This window comes from Ammospiza caudacuta, chromosome 18, assembly GCF_027887145.1.
Source record: "Ammospiza caudacuta isolate bAmmCau1 chromosome 18, bAmmCau1.pri, whole genome shotgun sequence".
NCBI lineage: Eukaryota > Metazoa > Chordata > Aves > Passeriformes > Passerellidae > Ammospiza > Ammospiza caudacuta.
Window position 1 is genome coordinate 6,100,139 of NC_080610.1, and position 17,424 is coordinate 6,117,562.

Sequence of the window (17,424 nt, forward strand, 5' to 3'; positions counted from 1 at the left end):
AAAGTTGGGTTTTTTAAGGTGCAGTGCTGAGGCCAGCAGGGGTGTTTGACCCTGCACCTCTGTCTGGGATGTGTGCCAGGGTTTGGGTTGCTTTTGTGGCAGGAAGTGGGCGTTGTGTCCCGGATCGTTCCAGCAGCTGCCAGAGCAAGGTCGGGGCAGAGCCAAGGGCTGTGGGCACAGGGAGGGTTATTTTTTGTGAAAGCTGCTGGTGTCTGTTAGAAAAAGGAGAAATGCTTTTAAGGCCCAGGAGGAAAGGAGGAGGAACCAGTTGTGGTGTTTGCTCAACACCCCCTCTCTGTGGGGCAGGGATGTGGGGTCCCTCTGTTCCAGCCTGTTCCTGTGTCCTCTCCAGCTGGGAGCAGCACCCCCAGCCCACCCCCCGTTCTCCTGGTACTGTGGGCCCTGCAGGAGTCCCTGTCCCCAGCGCTGAGCCGTGCTGACCCCGTTCCCAGTGTCACAGCACGTGACTGCTCTTGGGACATCAGCTACTGGAAACCACTTCCCCAGTCCCTTGGGAAAAACCTCTCTGGGTGTCCCAGGCTCCTCACCCCAAAGGCTCTGTGCTGAGTAAGGCCTGAGTCAGACCAGCACAGAGCAGGAGCAATGGCCCTTGCAGCAGGCAAAAGTCAAGGTTGGGCTTGTGTTGGTGTTTGTTTTTTTTATTGCAGTTTTTTACAGTGCCTAAATCTAGTCCTGCCAGAGGTCAACACTGTTTGTGGAAACCTCCAAGTCCTTTCCTACAGCTCTGCCCACCCCAGGAGGAGGAGAAAAGTAGGATCTGAAACTCAGGTTGAAAAACATTACTAAAAAAAGCAGGGGAAAAACCAACCTCCCTTGGTTTGGTGTTTGTGTTTCCCTCAGGCTTTGCTTGCACTAAACCCAGTGCATCCCTGGAGCAGTGTCCCCTTAACCTGTCTGGCTGTGCCCTGTCTGCTGCTCCAGCCCATGGTGCCAACAGGGACAGTCCTTCCTGAGGACAGAGGTGTGCCTGGGCTCTGGCAGTGCCACCCTGTGCTGCCCCAGCTCTGTCCCAGAGCGTGGCATGGAGCTGAGGAGGCAGAACCAAGTGTCAGCTGTCCCAACTCTGTCCCAGAGCCTGGCAGGGACCTGAGGAGGGGAAGGTGAGCTCAGGAGCAGAACCTCCCGTTCTGTGCCCCCCAGCTGGAGCTTCCCCATGCCCTGCTCCTGCTCTGCCCCCTGACACAGCTGAGGTTTTGATGCTGCTCCTGCCCAGAGTTCCCTAAATTACAGATGAAAGGAGAGGATGTGGGCACTGAGAGCTCCTTCCCCAGAGCACAGCAGGGCCCCAGGGCTGGCTGGCAGCTCCAGCAGCACGGTGAGGCGGAGGTGCCCTTGTCCCCTGGCAGGGACAGGGAGGGCACGGCCAGGCCCCGCTGCAGTGGGAGGCAGAGCGAGCTCCGGGGCTGGAGCTGCTCAGGGGGTGGAGAAATGGATGACCCTGAACTCGGTGAGCAGGGCCACGCACAGGAACAGCAGGTAGGAGGCGATGAGGCAGACGCCATAGGGCTGTCCCAGCTGGAAGCACTGCGCCGGCACCGTCACCAAGGAGAACACCAGGCTCAGCCCCAGCGCCCCGGCCAGCACCCACACCAGGGGGCTGTCGGGCTCCAGCTGTGGGGACAGCAGCGTGATTGTGGTGACAACGGCTCCTGCTGCCAGCCTGGCCCGTGTCACCGTGTCACCACGGCCTTACCTTCACCAGCGGCTGGCTGCTGGTCATCTGCAGCAGGCAGCCCAGCCCCACGCCAACCAGGATGTCTGCAGCACGTTCAGGATGGACACACAGCACTGAGCCCATCCCTCTGCCTCCCATCCTCCTCCTTCCTGCATGGCTGAAGCGTTCTGTCTCTGTGCTGAATGCCACCCTGAGCACTCGAGGAGAGGCTTCACCCAAAACCCACCTGAGCAATGCACAGCCCTCTTCACTCTTTCCCTTTGTAAAATCCCAAATCTGCCATGCTCCAGCCCAAACTCCTGCCAGGCTGGGGGAGATGTGGGTCCTGTACCCACAGGGGGTTGCTGCTGGCTGTATCCCTGCCCCTCCCAAACCCCTCACTGTCCCCTTGCACTGTGGGAACGCCGCGGGCTTTACCAGCGTTGGAGGGACTCTGGGATGGATCCCAGCTCCTTTGCAGGGATCCCACAGCACAAGGGGCTCTCCTGGGCTGTAGGCAGGGAAACTGGGGCAGCTCCTGCCCCACGTGGCAGCACCCTGTCCCTGGCACACACAGGATACTGAAGATGATGCCCCCGAAGCAGGCGGAGAAGGCCATGCGGGGATAGCCCTGCCGGGCCATGGTCAGGTCGGAGAAGGTGTCTGTGGAGGGACAAAGGAGACCTGGGGCATGGCAGGGGCACCCCAGCGTGTGCCAGGGGGCACTGGCAGCTGCAGAGCCCTCACCCCCGATGCTGTTGCCCCAGGCCAGCAGTGTGAGGCCCAGCACGGTGTTGCTGAGCTGGAAGATGATGCCCAGGGTGCGCAGGATGTTCACCAGCTCCGTGGCTGCGGCGTTGATCCACATGGCACTGGCCAAAAACCCAAGGAAGGCAAACACCTGATGGGAAGAGGAGCAAGCTGGTCCCTGTGTGCATCCCACAGGACCCTGCACACCTCCTGGGGCATTGGAAACTGGGAGAGAGCTCCAGCTTCCTGCTCTGCCCCATTCTGGAGCAGGCTGTGCTGGTCCCTGGTGGGTGCTCAGGGCTGGGGGACACCTTACACAGTGGTACTTGGGTGGCTCCTCGTTGCTCGTGGTGATGAAGATGATGAGGGCCAGGGCAGAGGCAACCAGTGTGACCAGTGCCCAGACTGGGAAGATGCCCTGGATCTGGTAGAGCCCATCTGCACATGGTGGGTAGAGGAGGAACAGAGAGGCTTGAGGTGGAGATAAAGCCTTGCCAGCTACAGCCACCTCTGCCCTACACCCCCACAGAGCTGCTCCCCTCCGTGCCTCTGTTTCCCCAGGCCAGGCCAGACCTGCTCCATTTCCACCCCAGGACCTCAAGCCCCCCAGCCTTGTGAGGGTGTATCCAGCTGCAAACACAGATTGGCTGTCCCCTGTCCATCCCTCCTCCCTACAATGGGAAGCCAGCTCTGATGGGCTACTGCAGTCCCCAGGGCTTTGGTGGCCTCTCAGTCCTGTCCCTTCTGCAAGCTGGGACCGCCCCAGGCTCTTACAGGCGCCTGACTTCAGGGTGAGGACGCAGAGCAGGGGGCTGGTGAGGATGTGCAGGCAGTTGAGGGGTCTCTTCCAGTTCAGGTCATCCTTGTCGGGGTCCACAACAGGAACGGTGAGCAGCAGCACCAGCTCCACGGGCACCTGGCACAGGGGAGACCCACCTGGCACACCCTGCGAGGTGCTCCCAAACCCACTGCCCCTGTCCCAAAGCCCCGGGGGGACAGAGCCCCAGGAGCCAGCAGGGATGGGGATGCCCCTTGGGGGGCTCCTCCTGCCCCCCACTCACCCTGAAGGCCTTGAAGAGCCGCCAGTACCAGGGCTTCCTCCTCCACTTGCGGTAGTCCAGGGGGCTGAGGGCCGAGGCGAGGATGCGCAGGGAGCTCTCCCGGGAGGGCAGCAGGGGCCGGTACTCCTCCCCTGTGAGATGTCACAGGGCTGAGCGGGCTGTGTGTCCCCAAAGAGCTCCCCCTGCCCCACGGGCTGTCACCCCACGGGCTCAGTCACTGGGGGGCTCTGGGACCCCCGAGGACAGAGCAGAGCCAGCCCTGATCCCACAAGGAACAACATACCATAGTCCCCGCTGTTTGTGCTCGAGGGCTCCGGCTCTTCCACATCTGTCGGCATCTCTGTGGGGAAGAGGAGAGGGCAGGGGAACTGGAAGAGCACCCCAACACCCCGGGGGTCCCATCCCAGCTGGGCAGCCCTTACCTGGCTCCCAGGCTCCGGGAGAGGCCAGCCCGTCCCCGCGCTGCCGCCGGTGGATCCAGGTGCAGAGCACCACGGTGAGCACGTAGAACACGTAGAGCCCCAGGTAACCTGAGATGGGGGAGTCATGGGGGGGTCACGGCACCCCCGGGCTGCTCCCACCGTGCCCAGCTCCCCCAGCACTCACCCAGAGCCTCTCCCAGCCTGATCCTGCCCAGGTAGAGCACCACGAAGGTGAGGAAGACGGCCACCATGTAGAAGATGATGTCCCTGAGGAAGGGCCTGGAGGCGGCCGTGAAGGGCTTGACCAGGGCGATGCCCCCGGCCACCACCGTGGTCACAAACACACCGGCACCTGCCAACACAGGGGGGCTCTCCTGGGACAGGGGAACATCCCACAAACCCAAAATGTCACCCTGTGAGGAGATGGCACTGGGGCTCCCTTACCAAAGATGGCCCCAATGGCCAACCCTGCTGTCCGGGGGTCAGAGAAAGCCACCACAGCACTGAAGACATCAGGGGCCCCGTTCCCAAAGGCCAGGAAGGTGACACCATGGAGAGAGGACGTCAAGGAAAAGACCTGGTGTCCTTCTCCCTGTGGGGACATGGGTGCTGTGCACCTCTGTCCAGTGCCAGCACATGACCGCTCGTCCCACTGTAACCTCCCAATGGGCTTCCCCTGGCACAGCACCAAGGGGACACAAAGTGACCCTGTCACGGCCACCTCCCCTGCCCTGTCCCCACATCCCTCCTGACTGATTTGCCAAGGATACTGCCACGTTGTGGGACAGCTTCAGGTTGGTGGAGATGGCTGATAAATTGGGGCAGAAGCTGGAAGGGCAGAAAAGGAGACACAGAGAGGTGATGGGGCTACTTGGGGCTCCTGCTCGCTCTGGGGACGGTCCCCTCCTCTGCAGGGCCACTCACAACTTCTCTGCTGTCACACCGAGGATGATGAACAGGTACAGGAGCCAGAGAGCCTGTGGGGTCAGGAGTGGCACACAGAGGGGTCAGTGGGGTCCCCACCACACACCCCCCCAGCACAGCATCCCCAGCACTGCCCTTTCCCGTCCTTACATAGAGGGTGACAGCCAGGGGCAGCAGCCGGGGCGGGAAGACACAGAAAACCCCATCGAGGTAGTCGAGGAAGCCCCCGTCGAGCCGGCAGTCGGGGTTGCTCCTGATGAAGTGGCACCACTCGGAGCTGTTGTGCTCCCGAACCTCCCAGCACTGCGGAGCACAGCGGAGGGTGCTCGGCCGGGTCCCCCCGAGGGCACACTGCCCACCCCGAGGGGACACTGCCCCCCAAGCGCTGCCATGGGGCCGCTCTGCCAGGTCACTGTCAGTCCTGCCTCAGTTTCCCCACCTGAGCTACACGTGCGTGGGTGCAGGGCTGTGCCAGGGCCAGCAGACGTGCAAACCCTTGTCCCCACCCCATCCATGTCCCCACACAGCCCACACCCACGCCTGGCCATGGGAAGGCGCCGGCCGGGCAGCAGAGAGGTTTTCGGAGGAGAAAACCGGCAGCGGAGGAAATCCGGGTGAGATCCCTGCTGCGATAGTGAGGACATGGCAGCAGGGACGGGACGGGACCCCACCACCCCGGCAGCACCCAAATCCCTCCCGGTGCACCCCCCAAATGCCCAGACTTACATCCAGGCTCCGTGCGTGGCTCAGAGCATCCCCGGCGGGAGGGACCGTGTGCCCCGCGTCCAGCAGCAGCGGGGGCCCGGCTGGCAGCGCCCCGGGCAGGCTGAGCGCCCCGGGCAGCCCCGCGGGTCCCGGCCCCATGGTGCCCTGTCCCTGGCGGGGACAGCCCCGGGGACACCTACCACGGGCAGCGCTCCCCGGGGACACCGAGCGGGGGCTGCCCCCCGAGCCCCATCCCGCGCTCCCCGGGCGGGGCCAGGAGGGGGTAAAAATGAATAGTAAAATTGGATATTATAATTAATGCTAAAAATAATTAAAAGGATAAAAAGCAGAGCCTCCCGCCGGCAGGTTGCGCTGGGGAGGCTCAGCCCGGGGGAATGGCACCAACAACCCGCGGAGAGCGACCGGGGGCACCCGCGAGGGCAGGGAGGGGACAGGGAGGGGACAGGGAGGGGACAGAGAGGCAGCGGGGCGGGTGGGGATGGTGATCCCGGGGGTGTGGGGGATCCCGGGCGGGATGCGGGGATGCAGGGATGGATGGATGGATGGGGGTACCGGGGGAACCCCACCCGCGGCGCGGCCCCACCGTGTCGGCTCGGCCCCGCTCCGAGCGCGGGCAGCTGATCCCCGCCGGCCCCCCCGCCTTAAAGGGGCCGCCACCCTCCGCCCTTAAAGCGACAGCGACACTCTCCCGCACGGCCGGCTCCCACAGGGGACACACGCGGCGCTGTGCTCCGGGCCGGCCCTCCGAGGCCGGGCAGCCATCCACACACAGCCCCACACGGTGAGCCCTGAGAACGGGCGGGCTCAGCGCGGGATGTGTCCCGTGTGCGACAGCCTCGGCACCGGGCTGCACAGACACAGGGCTGGCGGTCACACACCCCCCGGAGCGACCGGGCTCCTCTCCGCACCGGTGTCCCCAGCTCCAGGACACCCCAGCCTCAGCCGTGCCCCGTGTGCCATGTTCGTGGGGCGCAGGTTGGCCGTCACGGCCGGAGCCACAAGACCCTCATGGGATTCAAAGAATCCATGGGATTTAAAGAACCCGTGGAATTTAAAGAACCCGTGGGATTCTAAGAACTCACAGGACTCAAAGAATCCATTTTCCATTCAAAGGTCCATTTTCCACCCTGGCCCGTTTCCCCCCAAGCAGCGTTCTGCCCTTCCCCCGCAGAGAGGTGGAGGGAATTGCGCAAGGCCGGGGCCGCCGCGGCCCTGGGGCCCGAGGGAAGCAGCAGCGCCCCGTGTGTTCCCCCTGCCCCGAGCACGGGGACAGCTCACACCAGGGGTCCATGTGTGTCCCCCGAAGGCGGGGAGAGGAACCTGCGCGCATCTCCTGAGGGCGTGGGGCTGGGAGAGGCGGGATGGGAGCGGGGGTGTGAGTGTGGGGCTGGGACCGTGGGTATGAGTGTGAGGCCGTGGGTGGCATGGGGGGACAGGGGCGTTTTGGGACAGTCACAGGGGTCCCCACGGCCTCGGAGTGGCTGGGGGCGTGGCCACGCCAGAAGCTCCGCCCAAGGCCCCGCCCTGTGAGATGTTTATACAGAGGTGAGCTGTGGGGCGTGGCCAAAGCAACGCCCCGCCCCCAAATCGGGCCATCCAGTTGATACCCCTATGAGGGCGTGGCCACGCTGACGCTCCGCCCCAATCCAGCCCCGCCTTGCCAATGCCACAGTGCGCAGCGGGGCGTGGTCACAACGAAGCCCCGCCCCTCGGTGTCCCCGCCATGGCGGCCCCGCGGGCGCTGCTTTTGGCTTCGCTGCTGTCCCCGCTGCTGTCCCCGCTGCTGTCCCCGCTGCTTTCCCCGCTCCTCTCCCCGCTGCTCTCCGCCGTCCCGGCCGGCGCAGCCCCGTCCCCGGTGCCCCGCAATGTCTCCGTGCTGCTGGAGCCCGGCTCCGAGCGGCTGCGCGTCCTCCCCGGCCGCCACCCCGCCGCCGTCGCCTGGGCCAGCCTCGATGACCGCATCCCTCACGTCGGGTATGACCCGGGCCGGACCGGACGGGACGGGGCTGAGCGAGGATGGGGTCGCCTCAGGGGAGCCGTGGTGGGTGGGGTGCCCCGTCCCAGCCGTGCCCGTGACCCCCGTGGCCGTGTCCCCACAGCTGGGCCTTCCTGGAGGTGGCCACCAACGCCTCGTACAATGACAGCCTGCAGGCCTACGCCGCCGGGCTCGCCGAGGCTGCTGTCACCGAGCAGGTAAGGGGGACCCCTCCAGGAATGTGTGTCCTGGTGGCTCCCGGGCTGTCCCCGGCGGTGACAGCCTGCCCTGTCCCCAGCTGATGTACATGCACTGGATGAACACCATGGTGGGCTACTGCGGCCCCTTCAAGTACGAGAGCGAGTACTGCCAGAAGCTGCGCAGCTACCTGGAGGCCAACCTGGCCTGGATGGAGGAGCAGATGGAGAAAGGGCAGGACACCGAGTACTGGCACCAGGTGAGGATGGGGAGCCCCCACCAGGGGAGCCCCCCTGGGTCCTCCTGGGCCTTTAGCCCAGAGCACAGCTCAGGGCAGTGAGCTGTCCTGGCCCAGCTCCAGGTGGGATGACAGGGACCTGGTCATGCTCCTTCCTGGGGTGAGGAGAGGTGACTCGTGACTTTCTCCTCGCCAGAGCCTCGCATGCTGCAGTTGGGGTGCACAGGAGGTGGCTTTGTCACCCTCGGCTATGGGTGCTGAGTCATGACCTTGCTGACAGTGACACTTCCCCCCTGTGCCTCTGCAGCAGCACTGAGACCCAACTGATGTGCTCTGTCCTCTGGGGCAATGAGGGACCCTGTCCCCCAAAACCTCTCAGCCTGCCTCCTCACAGGAGCCAGTGCCAGCTCTGTCCCCTGTCCCCAGGTGCGCCTGGCCCTGCTGCAGCTGAAGGGGCTGGAGGACAGCTACAACGGGCGCCTGGACTTCCCCAGGGGCAGGATCACCCTGTCACCCTTTGGCTTCCTGTAAGCTCCTTCTCAGAGCTGGGGGAGAGTGGGGGAGGGTTGTCCCGGGGTTTGGAGTGCTGTGGGGACAGTCCCTGCATGTCCAGGAGCAGCCAGTTCTACTCCAGGTCCACCTTTTCTGGGGATTTGTCTTAGGCTGCTGGGGAAAGTCGGAGCTAAGGCAGGTTATCCTCTTCCCCATGCCATGGGCTGGGTGGTGGGTTCCCCCCACAGCCCCTGCCTCAGTGCTCCCCCTTTCCTCCCTGCTCATGCTACCAGGGTGCTGCCAGCACAAGCGCCTGCCCTGGGGTGTGGTGGAGATGGACAGACGGACAGAGAGCTCTGAGCCAGCTCAGCTCCAGGCCTGGGGCACCCCTCACCTGACGTCTTACGCCTTGCTTCCCCCCAGGCTGCTGCAGCTGGGGGGTGACCTGGAGGACCTGGAGTCTGCCCTGAACCGCTCCTCCCCGCAGCGTGTGCTGGGCTCAGGCTCCTGCTCGGCCCTGGTGAAGCTGCTGCCAGGCCAGCGGGACCTGCTGGTGGCCCACGACACCTGGAGCTCCTACCAGGCCATGCTGCGCGTCGTCAAGAAGTACACGCTGCCCTTCCGCGCCTCGGCCGGCGGTGCGTGGGCTGGGCTGGGGGGACTGCGCCTCACAGCCCCCCTCTGACACTCTGCATCCCCCCTGCAGGCAAATCCCAGATCCCTGGGAGCATCCAGGTGTTCTCCTCCTACCCCGGCACCATCTTCTCCATGGATGACTTCTACATCCTCAGCAGCGGGTTGGTGAGTGGGGCTGCTCCTCCTGCACCTCCCCCCGGCCCTGCTGCCCTCCCCATCGCTCCCTGCCCTGCAGGTCACGCTGGAAACCACCATTGGCAACAACAACCCGGCCCTGTGGAAGTACCTGGAGCCCCGGGGCAGCGTGCTGGAGTGGCTGAGGAACATCGTGGCCAACAGGCTGGCCCGCAGCGGGCCCGAGTGGGCCGCGCTGTTCCGGCGCTTCAACAGCGGCACGTGAGTGGGCTGGGAATGGGGCCTGGAGGGGTGGTGGGGCCTTGGGGAGGCTGATCTACAGCAGGGGTAAAGAATAAAGCGGGGATTTATTAAAAGCCTCAATGGATGCATGTTGGGCAGCACAAGAGCCCAAGCAGGGCTGCACCCAGGATGAACCAAAATGGTCACAAAATGCATGACCGCTCACGGGGTCTCTCACTTTTTTAAGTTCTGCTCCATTATCATCTTGGAGTTAATTGTCCACTGACAGCTTTAGGTTATGAAGTGCCATCCTTCTTGTTTTTCTGTCTTCATTCTGCCATTGTTTATGCTCTTGGGCCTGAGATTTGGATCATTTGTCCTTGGTCCCTAGATAGAGAAGGAATTGTTTTGTCTCCCTACTCTATGAAGAGAGTTCACCATCCCCTGATATGAAGGTCAGAACTACACACTAAAGCAGCACAGAATCTGAAACATAGAAAAGCTAAAACTGAAGGCATCAGTGGGATGGGATGGAGGGTGCCCAGGCTGCCAGAGGGATGCATTCCTTGCTCTCCGTGCCAGGTACAACAACCAGTGGATGGTGGTGGACTACAATGCCTTCACACCGGGCAGAGCGAGCCCACCGCCAGGCGTGCTGACAGTGCTGGAGCAGATCCCGTGAGTGGCTCCATTCCTCCCTGAGCCCTGCTGTCTCCTCTCCATCCCTGTGGGTTTGGGAAAACCAGGGGGTGATGCCTGCCCAGCCCAATGGGTGGTCACAGGGCAAAAGGGCTGTCTGTGGCTAAATGCTCTGGGGTGCTGGTACTGAGGTGATGGGTGCCCAGCACCTCTGGCTGGGGTGGGGACCCCCAGTGTGTCTTCCCCCCAGCCCAGCATGCCCCCCCCTATCCCCAGTGACTTTTCCCCTTCTGCTCTGACCAGTGCTCTTCCTCCCAGCACAGGGGCCTAGTGGTGGTGGCTGACCAGACAAAGCTGCTGTACCAGCAGGGCTACTGGGCCAGCTACAACGTGCCGTGAGTGCCATCCCTCCCCATGGCCTGCCCTGGAAAGAAGGGCAGCAGTGCCCACCTTACACCCCCTTGGTGCCAGCTTGTTGGGTTCCCCCTCCCCAGGTACTTCGAGCAGATCTTCAACACCAGTGGGAACCTGGAGCTGGTGAGGAAATATGGTGACTGGTTCACCTATGACAAGAACCCTCGTGCCCAGATCTTCTGCAGGAACCAGACGCAGGTCCATGACCTGGACTCCATGATCCGCCTGATGCGGTGTGTGCTGGGCACCCCACACCTGGAATTCCCTGAGGGACTTTCCCCAAGGAATTTTCTGTGGTCCATGGGCTTCACTGGGCTCTGTCCCCTCCCTCTGCAGGTCCAACAACTACCTGCAGGACCCCCTGTCGCGGTGCAGGGGCTGTGACCCGCCCCAGAACGCCGAGAACGCCATCTCTGCCCGCTCCGACCTCAACCCTGCCAACGGCACCTACCCCTTCCCCGCCCTGCGCCAGCGCTGCCACGGCGGCATCGACATGAAGGTCTGCCCGCCAGGCAGCCCTGCCCACCCCACAGGGGCTCCTCTGGGGCTGTGCAGCCTGTGCCCAGTGCTGACTCGCTGCCCTGCTCCTCCTGTGCAGCCTGTGCCCAGTGCTGACTCGCTGCCCTGCTCCGTGTCCCCTCTGCAGGTCACCTCCTCGGGCATGGTGCCCTCCTTCGGGCTGGTGGCGGTCAGCGGCCCCGCCTGGGATGACGTGCCACCCTTCCGCTGGAGCACGTCCCCGTGCAGCTCCCTGCTCCACATGGGCCACCCCGACCTCTGGACCTTCCCCCCAGTCAAGGTCCACTGGGACTGAGCAGGCGCTGGTCCTGTCTGTCCATCTGTCCTATGGGGGGGTCTCAGCTCTGTGTAACAGGGTCCCCCCCTGTTCTTTCTGCCTCTGGGGGTCCTGGCTGTGCTGCACAAGCCCAGCGTGTCCCCTCCCTGCTGTGGGGCTCTCCAGGCTCTTCCCTGGGTGCTGATGCCTGGTTTGGGGGGGGCTCTCCCTGGAAAAGGGGCATCCTCTGGGAGGCTGGGGCTCACCCCCAGTGTGGACAGGAGGGCGGTGAGCTGGTTTGGCTGTGGTAAATAATAAAGTGCTCTGTGCTGGTGGCTGTGCTTTGCCCTCTGCTGAGGCTCTCTGGTGGCTTTGTTAGGGCTGGGCTCACTCAGGGGTCTTGCCCCCTCCCCATTAACAGGGTGATCTCCTCTGCTGGTGGGAGGGCCTGTGCCCAGTGAGACTTTTGGGGTGCAGATGTCTCTGCTGTGGGATGGGGGAGCCCCACTCTCACCCCCCAGGAGTGGCAGACCATCCTCATCCTGCCTTTTGTGTTCCTCTCCTCTGGCACCTGTGTGCCCCGTCCCCAAAAGCTGCAAAATCCTCTTAGGCAGCTCCCTTGATCCGCTCTGGCTCGTTAGGAATAACGAGGTCATTACTGGGGGATTAATGAGCTGTGCCTCGGCAGAGCTTTGAAGGCACCGGGTTCCCACCGGGGCTGGGGGCCCTGGGGGCTGCAGGGGGGTGGGAGGGAGCAGCTCTGGGCTGTTGGGGTGCTGGCACCCCAAAAACTGGCATGGGTGCCCTGGGGAAGGTGTGTGTCTGTGCCCTGCTGTGCTGGGACAGATTGCAGGTAAGCCTGTGTCCCCGTGGTGGGGGGGCTGCTTTTGGGCTCCCTGTGCCTCAGTTTCCCCAGACATATGGGGAGGTTCCTTCTTGAGCTGCAAAGAGGAACAGGCCGTGCTGGAAATGCCACAGTGTTGCTGATTCCCTTTTTTTGTTTCCTTAAACATGGAAAAACAAACAAAAACTTGTTAAAAACTATCCCAGCTGCTGCCACAGTGTCAGCCAGGGACGCTGGCCAAGGGAAGTGAGCAGGTGACAGCCTGGCATGCCCTCCTCATGGCAGGGATGGAGCCAAGGGGAGCGGGACAGGCACAGGGAGGTGGGTATGGGGTTCAAAGGGACCCTGGAGCACCCGGGGCTGAGCTGGGATGTGGGGTGTCCTCCCAAGGGGGTCTCCAGCCTCACCCCTGTGAGCTGGGACAGGCTCCTGCTGCTGTCCCACCCTCATGGGAGTGCCTGCATGAGATGAGGGGGTCACTCCAAAGGCCCCAGAGGAGCTGGAGCTGTGTCCCCTCCATGCCCTCATTCAGGAAATCGCCCTCATTGCCCTCCTTTGCAGGCCCCTGTGTCCCAAAAGCAGCATGGCTCTGCAGAGGGGCAGGGCTGTGCTCTGTGCTGCTCTCAGGAGCCCAGGGATGTTCTGTTGGCCCCAAAGCTCAGCCCCGTGAGGAGCAGGGCAGCCCCAGAGCTCTGTCCCTGCTCTCTGCCTGCCAGCACCGCTGCTCTGGGGAGTTTGCAGCCCAGTTTGGGTCAGGGCACTGAAATCCCATATTGTGTTTTCACTGCTGTGTGCAGAGCTGGGCACAGTGTGGGGCTCCCAGTGCTCCCAGTTTGGCCTGTGTTTGTCCCAGTGCAGTGTCCCTGGCACTGGGGCAGAGCTGGCACACTGTGGGGCTCCCAGTGCTCCCAGTTTGGCCTGTGTTGGTGCCAGTTCAGTGTCCCTCCCTCACGACTCCTTGTGCCCTCTGCTTCCAGGCTGCTCCAGCTTGCCAAGAACAACAGAGGAGCCTCCTGCGGCTGCGGGGCTGCGGGCCAGGCTGGCCCTTCCTCCAGATCCCACCCTCCTCCTCCTCCTCCTCCCTGCCTGCTGTGCACAGAACCAGCCCCTCCGAGCAGAGGTAGGACTTTTACCAGGGCTGGGTGACAAGGAGGGGTCCCAGAGGGAGGGAGGGGGCTCTGCCTGCTCTGCCTGGGGGCTGCTGGGCCTTGGGTCTGGGCCAGCCCTGCCTGGGTCACTCGGGACAGCCCCTCCCCAAGGGATCTTTGCCCATGGGGTGCCCACATGGCCAGCTGGATGGGGGGCTCATCCCGGGGGTCTCCCCCAGCTGGAGATGGGAACCTGGGAGAGAATTGAACAGCTGCCATGGGGTGGGGCTTGGCAGGGTGAGCAGAGGGCTGTGATGGCTGTTTGGAGGCAATGAGAGCTGTTTTGGCTGGGGGTTTGGGGTGTGCAGGCTGCCCTGGCTACACCAGGGCAAAAATCCTAAAATCTGCTGGTACATGGTTTTTGTGTGGACCAGATAATACCCAGTGCAAACCCTTGAGGGCCCCCAAACTTATTTGTGAGCTGCCTCTCCTCTTCCCCCATCTCCTGGGAGCCCACATCCCGTCCCAGGGCATGTGAGAGCTGGCAGGGCCACACGTGTTTGTCCCCGCGGGTCACCGGCTGTAAAACGCGCCCAGGGCTGAGCAAACAGCGAGCAGCCGGGGCAATGTCCGAGCCCTGCCCCCTGGCTGACTGAGCACGGCGGCCTGGGGACACCGGCACGGCCCCTCAGATGTCACCTGTCCCTCTGTGTGTGGGTGAGGACAAGCAGGGACATCTCCCGGGACAGCAGGTAACCCCAGCCTGGGGACAGGCCAAGCTGTGCACCTGGGGACACCGGGGCTGGGGACACCGCCAGGGTGCAGGAGGGGGTGGCACAGCCAGTGCTGGGATCCTCCAGGGAGAGCTGCTGCATCCTAGAGATGGGAGGGGACACTGGGGACAGCCCTGTCCTTATCGGAGCAGCTGGTGACTCCACCGCCTGTCCCTGGCAGGACGTCCCCTGCCAGGCCATGGCAGCCCAGCCGGCCGAGGGCCAGAAGCCCCAGAAGCCCTTCCACATCGTTACACCCGTCCTGGAGAGCCTGTCCCTCTCCAAGGCCGCGGGCACCAAGGTCTTCATGAAGATGGAGAACGTCCAGCCCTCGGGATCCTTCAAGATCCGGGGCATCGGGCACCTGTGCCAGGCTGTGAGTGTGGGCACGGGGTGTGCGGGGGGTGCTGCTGCCCTCGCGGGGGGCACAGTGCGGGCACACAGCCGCCCCCTCCCCTGTTCCTCTCCTCCTTTCAGGCTGCCAGGAAGGGCTGCCGCCACTTCGTCTGCTCCTCAGGTAACGCCGCCCCGAGCTGGGGATGCTCCTGGGGGATGTGGGGATGTGCGGGGGGGCCGAGCCGCGGCTGAGCCCCCTCCCTTTGGGCAGGAGGGAACGCGGGGCTGGCGGCGGCGTTGGCAGCGCGGGAGCTGGCGATGCCCATCACCGTGGTGGTGCCCAGCAGCAGCGGCCCCACCGCCGTGCGCAAGCTGCAGGAGCTGGGCGCCACCGTCGAGGTCTACGGCAAGGTACCCCCAAAACTGGGGTCTGGGGGGGTCCAGAGAGGGCTGAGCCTGACCTCAGCTGCTCATTAGTGCAAGCCCCACCCCAAAATGTCACCTTCCTGCATCCCCTGCAGCACAGCAGGGTCACCCTGGGAGCCCTCACCCGTTCTGGTGTCCCCCAGCCCTGCAGGGACAAGGGACCCACCCGGGGTTCTGAGGGCTCTGTGGAGCCCAGCTGAGCCCCCCTTGCCCTCACCAGGTGTGGGATGATGCCAACAGCAGAGCCCAGGAGCTGGCTAAGACAGAGGGCTGGGTCATCATCCCCCCCTTCGACCACCCCTTGGTGTGGTGAGTGCTGCCAGGGCTCAGCTCCTGTCCCCATCCCTGGGGAGTCCCTGGGCTGCATCCCCAGCTTCTGTCCCTGTCCCCATCCCCGGGATCCAGGGGAGCCCCCGGGCTGCATCCCCAGCTCCTCCCCATCCCTGGGAGCCCCCAGGCTGCATCCCCAGCTCCTGTCCCTGTCCCCATCCCTGGGGAGTCCCTGGGCTGCATCCCCAGCTCCTGTCCCTGTCCCCATCCCGGGACCCAGGGGAGCCCCCGGGCTGCATCCTCCCGTCCCTGCCCCTGCAGGGAGGGTCACGCCAGCCTGGTCCGGGAGCTGAAGGACTCTCTGGAGGACAAGCCAGGCGCCATCGTGGTGGCGGTGGGTGGCGGGGGGCTGCTGGCCGGGGTGGTGGCCGGCCTGCAGCAGGTGGGCTGGCAGGATGTCCCCGTCATCGCCGCCGAGACGCTGGGCGCTCACAGCTTCCACGAGGCGCTCAAGGCCGGCCGGCTCGTCACCCTGCCCGACATCACCAGGTGAGCAGCCGGGCGTGCAGGGAGCTGGCAGGGCTCGCCGGTGTCCTCGCCCTGACCGCATTGTCCCTGTGTCCCAGCGTGGCCACCTGCCTGGGAGCCAAGACGGTGGCGGCGCGGGCGCTGGAATGTGCCCGGGAGTGCCAGGTGATCTCGCAGGTGGTGCAGGACGAGGAGGCCGTGAGGGCTGTGCAGCAGTTCCTGGGTGAGCCGGGTGACAGGGACAGCGCCGGGGACAGGGTGACAAGGGACACCGCTGGGGTCAGGGTGACAGGGACACTGCCGGAGCCTGGGGGTGCTGGATTCGGGGTGACAGGGATACAGCCGGGGTCAGGGTGACAAGGACACCTCTGGGCACTGGGGTGAGGGTGACAGGGACACCGCCGGGGTCGGGAGTGACAAGGACAGCGCCGGAGCCTGGGGTCAGGGTGACAGGGACACTGCCAAGCTCTGGGGACACTGGGGTTGGGGTGACAGGGACGCTGCCAGGCTCTGGGGACACTGGGGTTGGGGTGACAGGGACGCTGCCAGGCTCTGGGGACACTGGGGTTGGGGTGACAGGGACGCTGCCAGGCTCTGGGGACACTGGGGTTGGGGTGACAGGGACGCTGCCAGGCTCTGGGGACACTGGGGTTGGGGTGACAGGGACGCTGCCAGGCTCGGGGGGTACTGGGGTGAGGGTGACAGGGACACTGCCGGGCACTGGGGACACTGGGGTCAGGGTGACAGGGACACTGCGGGATGCTGGGGTCAGGGTGACGGGGACATCACCGGGCGCTGGGGTTGGGGTGACAGGGACACTGCTGGGCTGCTGAGGTCAGGGTGACAGGGACACTACTGGGGTTGGGGTGACAGGGTCACTGCCAGGCTCAGGGTGACAGGGACACCGCCGGACCTGGGGTCAGGGTGACAGGGACACCGCCGGGCACTGGGGCCGCCGTGTGCCGGGCGAGCTGTCCCTCGCTGTGTGCCGCACGTCCCCGCTGTGTCCCCGCAGATGAGGAGCGGGCGCTGGTGGAGCCGGCGTGCGGAGCCCCCCTGGCCGTGCTGTACTCGGGGCGGCTGCAGCGGCTGCAGAGCGAGGGGCGGCTGCCGAGCCCGCTGCGCCCCGTGCTGCTCGTGGTGTGCGGCGGCAGCAACATCCACACGGGCCGGCTGCGGGCCCTGCAGAGCCAGCTGGGGCTGCACTGACGCCGGGCAGAGCCCGCCTGGCACGCCCGGCTCGCTTTCCTTCCCAAAGAACAGAAATAAAGCTTGGGAACGCGGGGCTCCTCATGCAGCTTTTCACAGCACGCAGCGCCCATGCAGGGAGGGGGAAACTGAGGCACGGGGGTGGTGCCTGTGCTGAGGGGGGACTGGAGCCCCCCACACATCCCATTTTTCCCCTGGGACGTGCCAGGTATTCCCCTGTGTCCCTCTCTCCTCCCTCCCCAGGCTGCAGCTCCCCTCCTCAATTAGCAAACGCTCCCTCTCTGACTAATTACTGTGCTACTGTCTTTATGCATTATTATTGTAATGATTATTAATTATTACAATCCTCTCCCGTTCCTGCCACGTTGGCCGTGGCCAGACGAGAACAGCGCTCCTGTTAGGGTGGTTTATCCGCGGGAATCCCCGGCCGGGTTCAACACCCGCGGGCTCCGAGGTGCTCTGACATGCGGAGGGGATGTACCCCATCCTAGAGCCCCTAAGATCCCCTTTTTCCCCCATCGCACTCTTTTTCCCGCTCTCCCTTTCCCCCAGGAAAGAGAGAAAGGGATTCTCTCTGTAGCGTTGTGTTTGCCTTTAGCCCTTTGCTGTGGCGCCTCCTGGGGTTCTTTTCGTGTCCTCCCACCTTTTCTCCCCTTTCCTTCCTCCCA

At 64.3% G+C, this 17,424-nt stretch overlaps 3 protein-coding genes across 6 annotated transcripts; 2 read left to right on the top strand and 1 right to left on the bottom strand.

The window, feature by feature from the left end:
* Window positions 1-654: 654 nt before the first annotated feature.
* SLC8B1 (solute carrier family 8 member B1) lies at window positions 655-6,155 on the bottom strand. Of its 2 annotated transcripts, XM_058816726.1 has the most exons (15): window positions 5,559-6,155; window positions 4,983-5,135; window positions 4,833-4,885; window positions 4,678-4,736; window positions 4,353-4,457; window positions 4,093-4,260; window positions 3,909-4,016; window positions 3,770-3,826; window positions 3,487-3,617; window positions 3,200-3,341; window positions 2,742-2,863; window positions 2,423-2,576; window positions 2,258-2,338; window positions 1,715-1,779; window positions 655-1,632 (listed from the first exon to the last, which is right to left on the bottom strand). In XM_058816726.1, the coding sequence occupies exons 1-15, from the start codon at window positions 5,694-5,696 to the stop codon at window positions 1,435-1,437; spliced, it is 1,734 nt and encodes a 577-aa protein (XP_058672709.1). In that variant the 5' UTR covers window positions 5,697-6,155; the 3' UTR covers window positions 655-1,434. The 2 variants fall into 2 exon arrangements, with proteins under 2 accessions (XP_058672709.1, XP_058672708.1); XM_058816725.1 differs by having other exon boundaries at window positions 2,258-2,576.
* Window positions 6,156-7,281: 1,126 nt separating this feature from the next.
* PLBD2 (phospholipase B domain containing 2) lies at window positions 7,282-11,607 on the top strand. The gene is made up of 12 exons (XM_058816785.1): window positions 7,282-7,532; window positions 7,658-7,751; window positions 7,832-7,990; window positions 8,396-8,496; window positions 8,885-9,099; window positions 9,168-9,262; window positions 9,333-9,493; window positions 10,037-10,132; window positions 10,417-10,488; window positions 10,588-10,740; window positions 10,844-11,006; window positions 11,154-11,607. The coding sequence occupies exons 1-12, from the start codon at window positions 7,282-7,284 to the stop codon at window positions 11,319-11,321; spliced, it is 1,728 nt and encodes a 575-aa protein (XP_058672768.1). The 3' UTR covers window positions 11,322-11,607.
* A 1,447-nt stretch (window positions 11,608-13,054) lies between these two features.
* Window positions 13,055-17,424, top strand: SDSL (serine dehydratase like). 3 transcript variants are annotated; one of them, XM_058816748.1, is made up of 9 exons: window positions 13,170-13,246; window positions 13,812-13,966; window positions 14,169-14,363; window positions 14,465-14,504; window positions 14,595-14,734; window positions 14,970-15,058; window positions 15,341-15,568; window positions 15,646-15,770; window positions 16,563-17,424. In XM_058816748.1, the coding sequence occupies exons 2-9, from the start codon at window positions 13,907-13,909 to the stop codon at window positions 16,754-16,756; spliced, it is 1,071 nt and encodes a 356-aa protein (XP_058672731.1). In that variant the 5' UTR covers window positions 13,170-13,246; window positions 13,812-13,906; the 3' UTR covers window positions 16,757-17,424. The 3 variants fall into 3 exon arrangements, with proteins under 3 accessions (XP_058672732.1, XP_058672731.1, XP_058672730.1); XM_058816749.1 differs by lacking the exon at window positions 13,812-13,966 and having other exon boundaries at window positions 13,055-13,246; XM_058816747.1 differs by lacking the exon at window positions 13,170-13,246 and having other exon boundaries at window positions 13,803-13,966.

Coding starts and splice junctions, on each gene's coding strand:
- SLC8B1 (XM_058816725.1), bottom strand. CDS start 5,696: ATGGGGCCGGGACCCGCGGGGCTGCCCGGGGCGCTCAGCCTGCCCGGG. Junction 2,864..3,199: donor CACCCTGAAGTCAGGCGCCT/GTAAGAGCCTGG, acceptor CACCATGTGCAG/ATGGGCTCTACCAGATCCAG. Junction 2,577..2,741: donor AGCCACCCAAGTACCACTGT/GTAAGGTGTCCC, acceptor TCTTCCCATCAG/GTGTTTGCCTTCCTTGGGTT.
- SDSL (XM_058816748.1), top strand. CDS start 13,907: ATGTCACCTGTCCCTCTGTGTGTGGGTGAGGACAAGCAGGGACATCTC. Junction 14,364..14,464: donor TCGGGCACCTGTGCCAGGCT/GTGAGTGTGGGC, acceptor TCCTCCTTTCAG/GCTGCCAGGAAGGGCTGCCG. Junction 15,569..15,645: donor ACCCTGCCCGACATCACCAG/GTGAGCAGCCGG, acceptor CCTGTGTCCCAG/CGTGGCCACCTGCCTGGGAG.
- PLBD2 (XM_058816785.1), top strand. CDS start 7,282: ATGGCGGCCCCGCGGGCGCTGCTTTTGGCTTCGCTGCTGTCCCCGCTG. Junction 7,752..7,831: donor AGGCTGCTGTCACCGAGCAG/GTAAGGGGGACC, acceptor CCCTGTCCCCAG/CTGATGTACATGCACTGGAT. Junction 8,497..8,884: donor CTGTCACCCTTTGGCTTCCT/GTAAGCTCCTTC, acceptor GCTTCCCCCCAG/GCTGCTGCAGCTGGGGGGTG.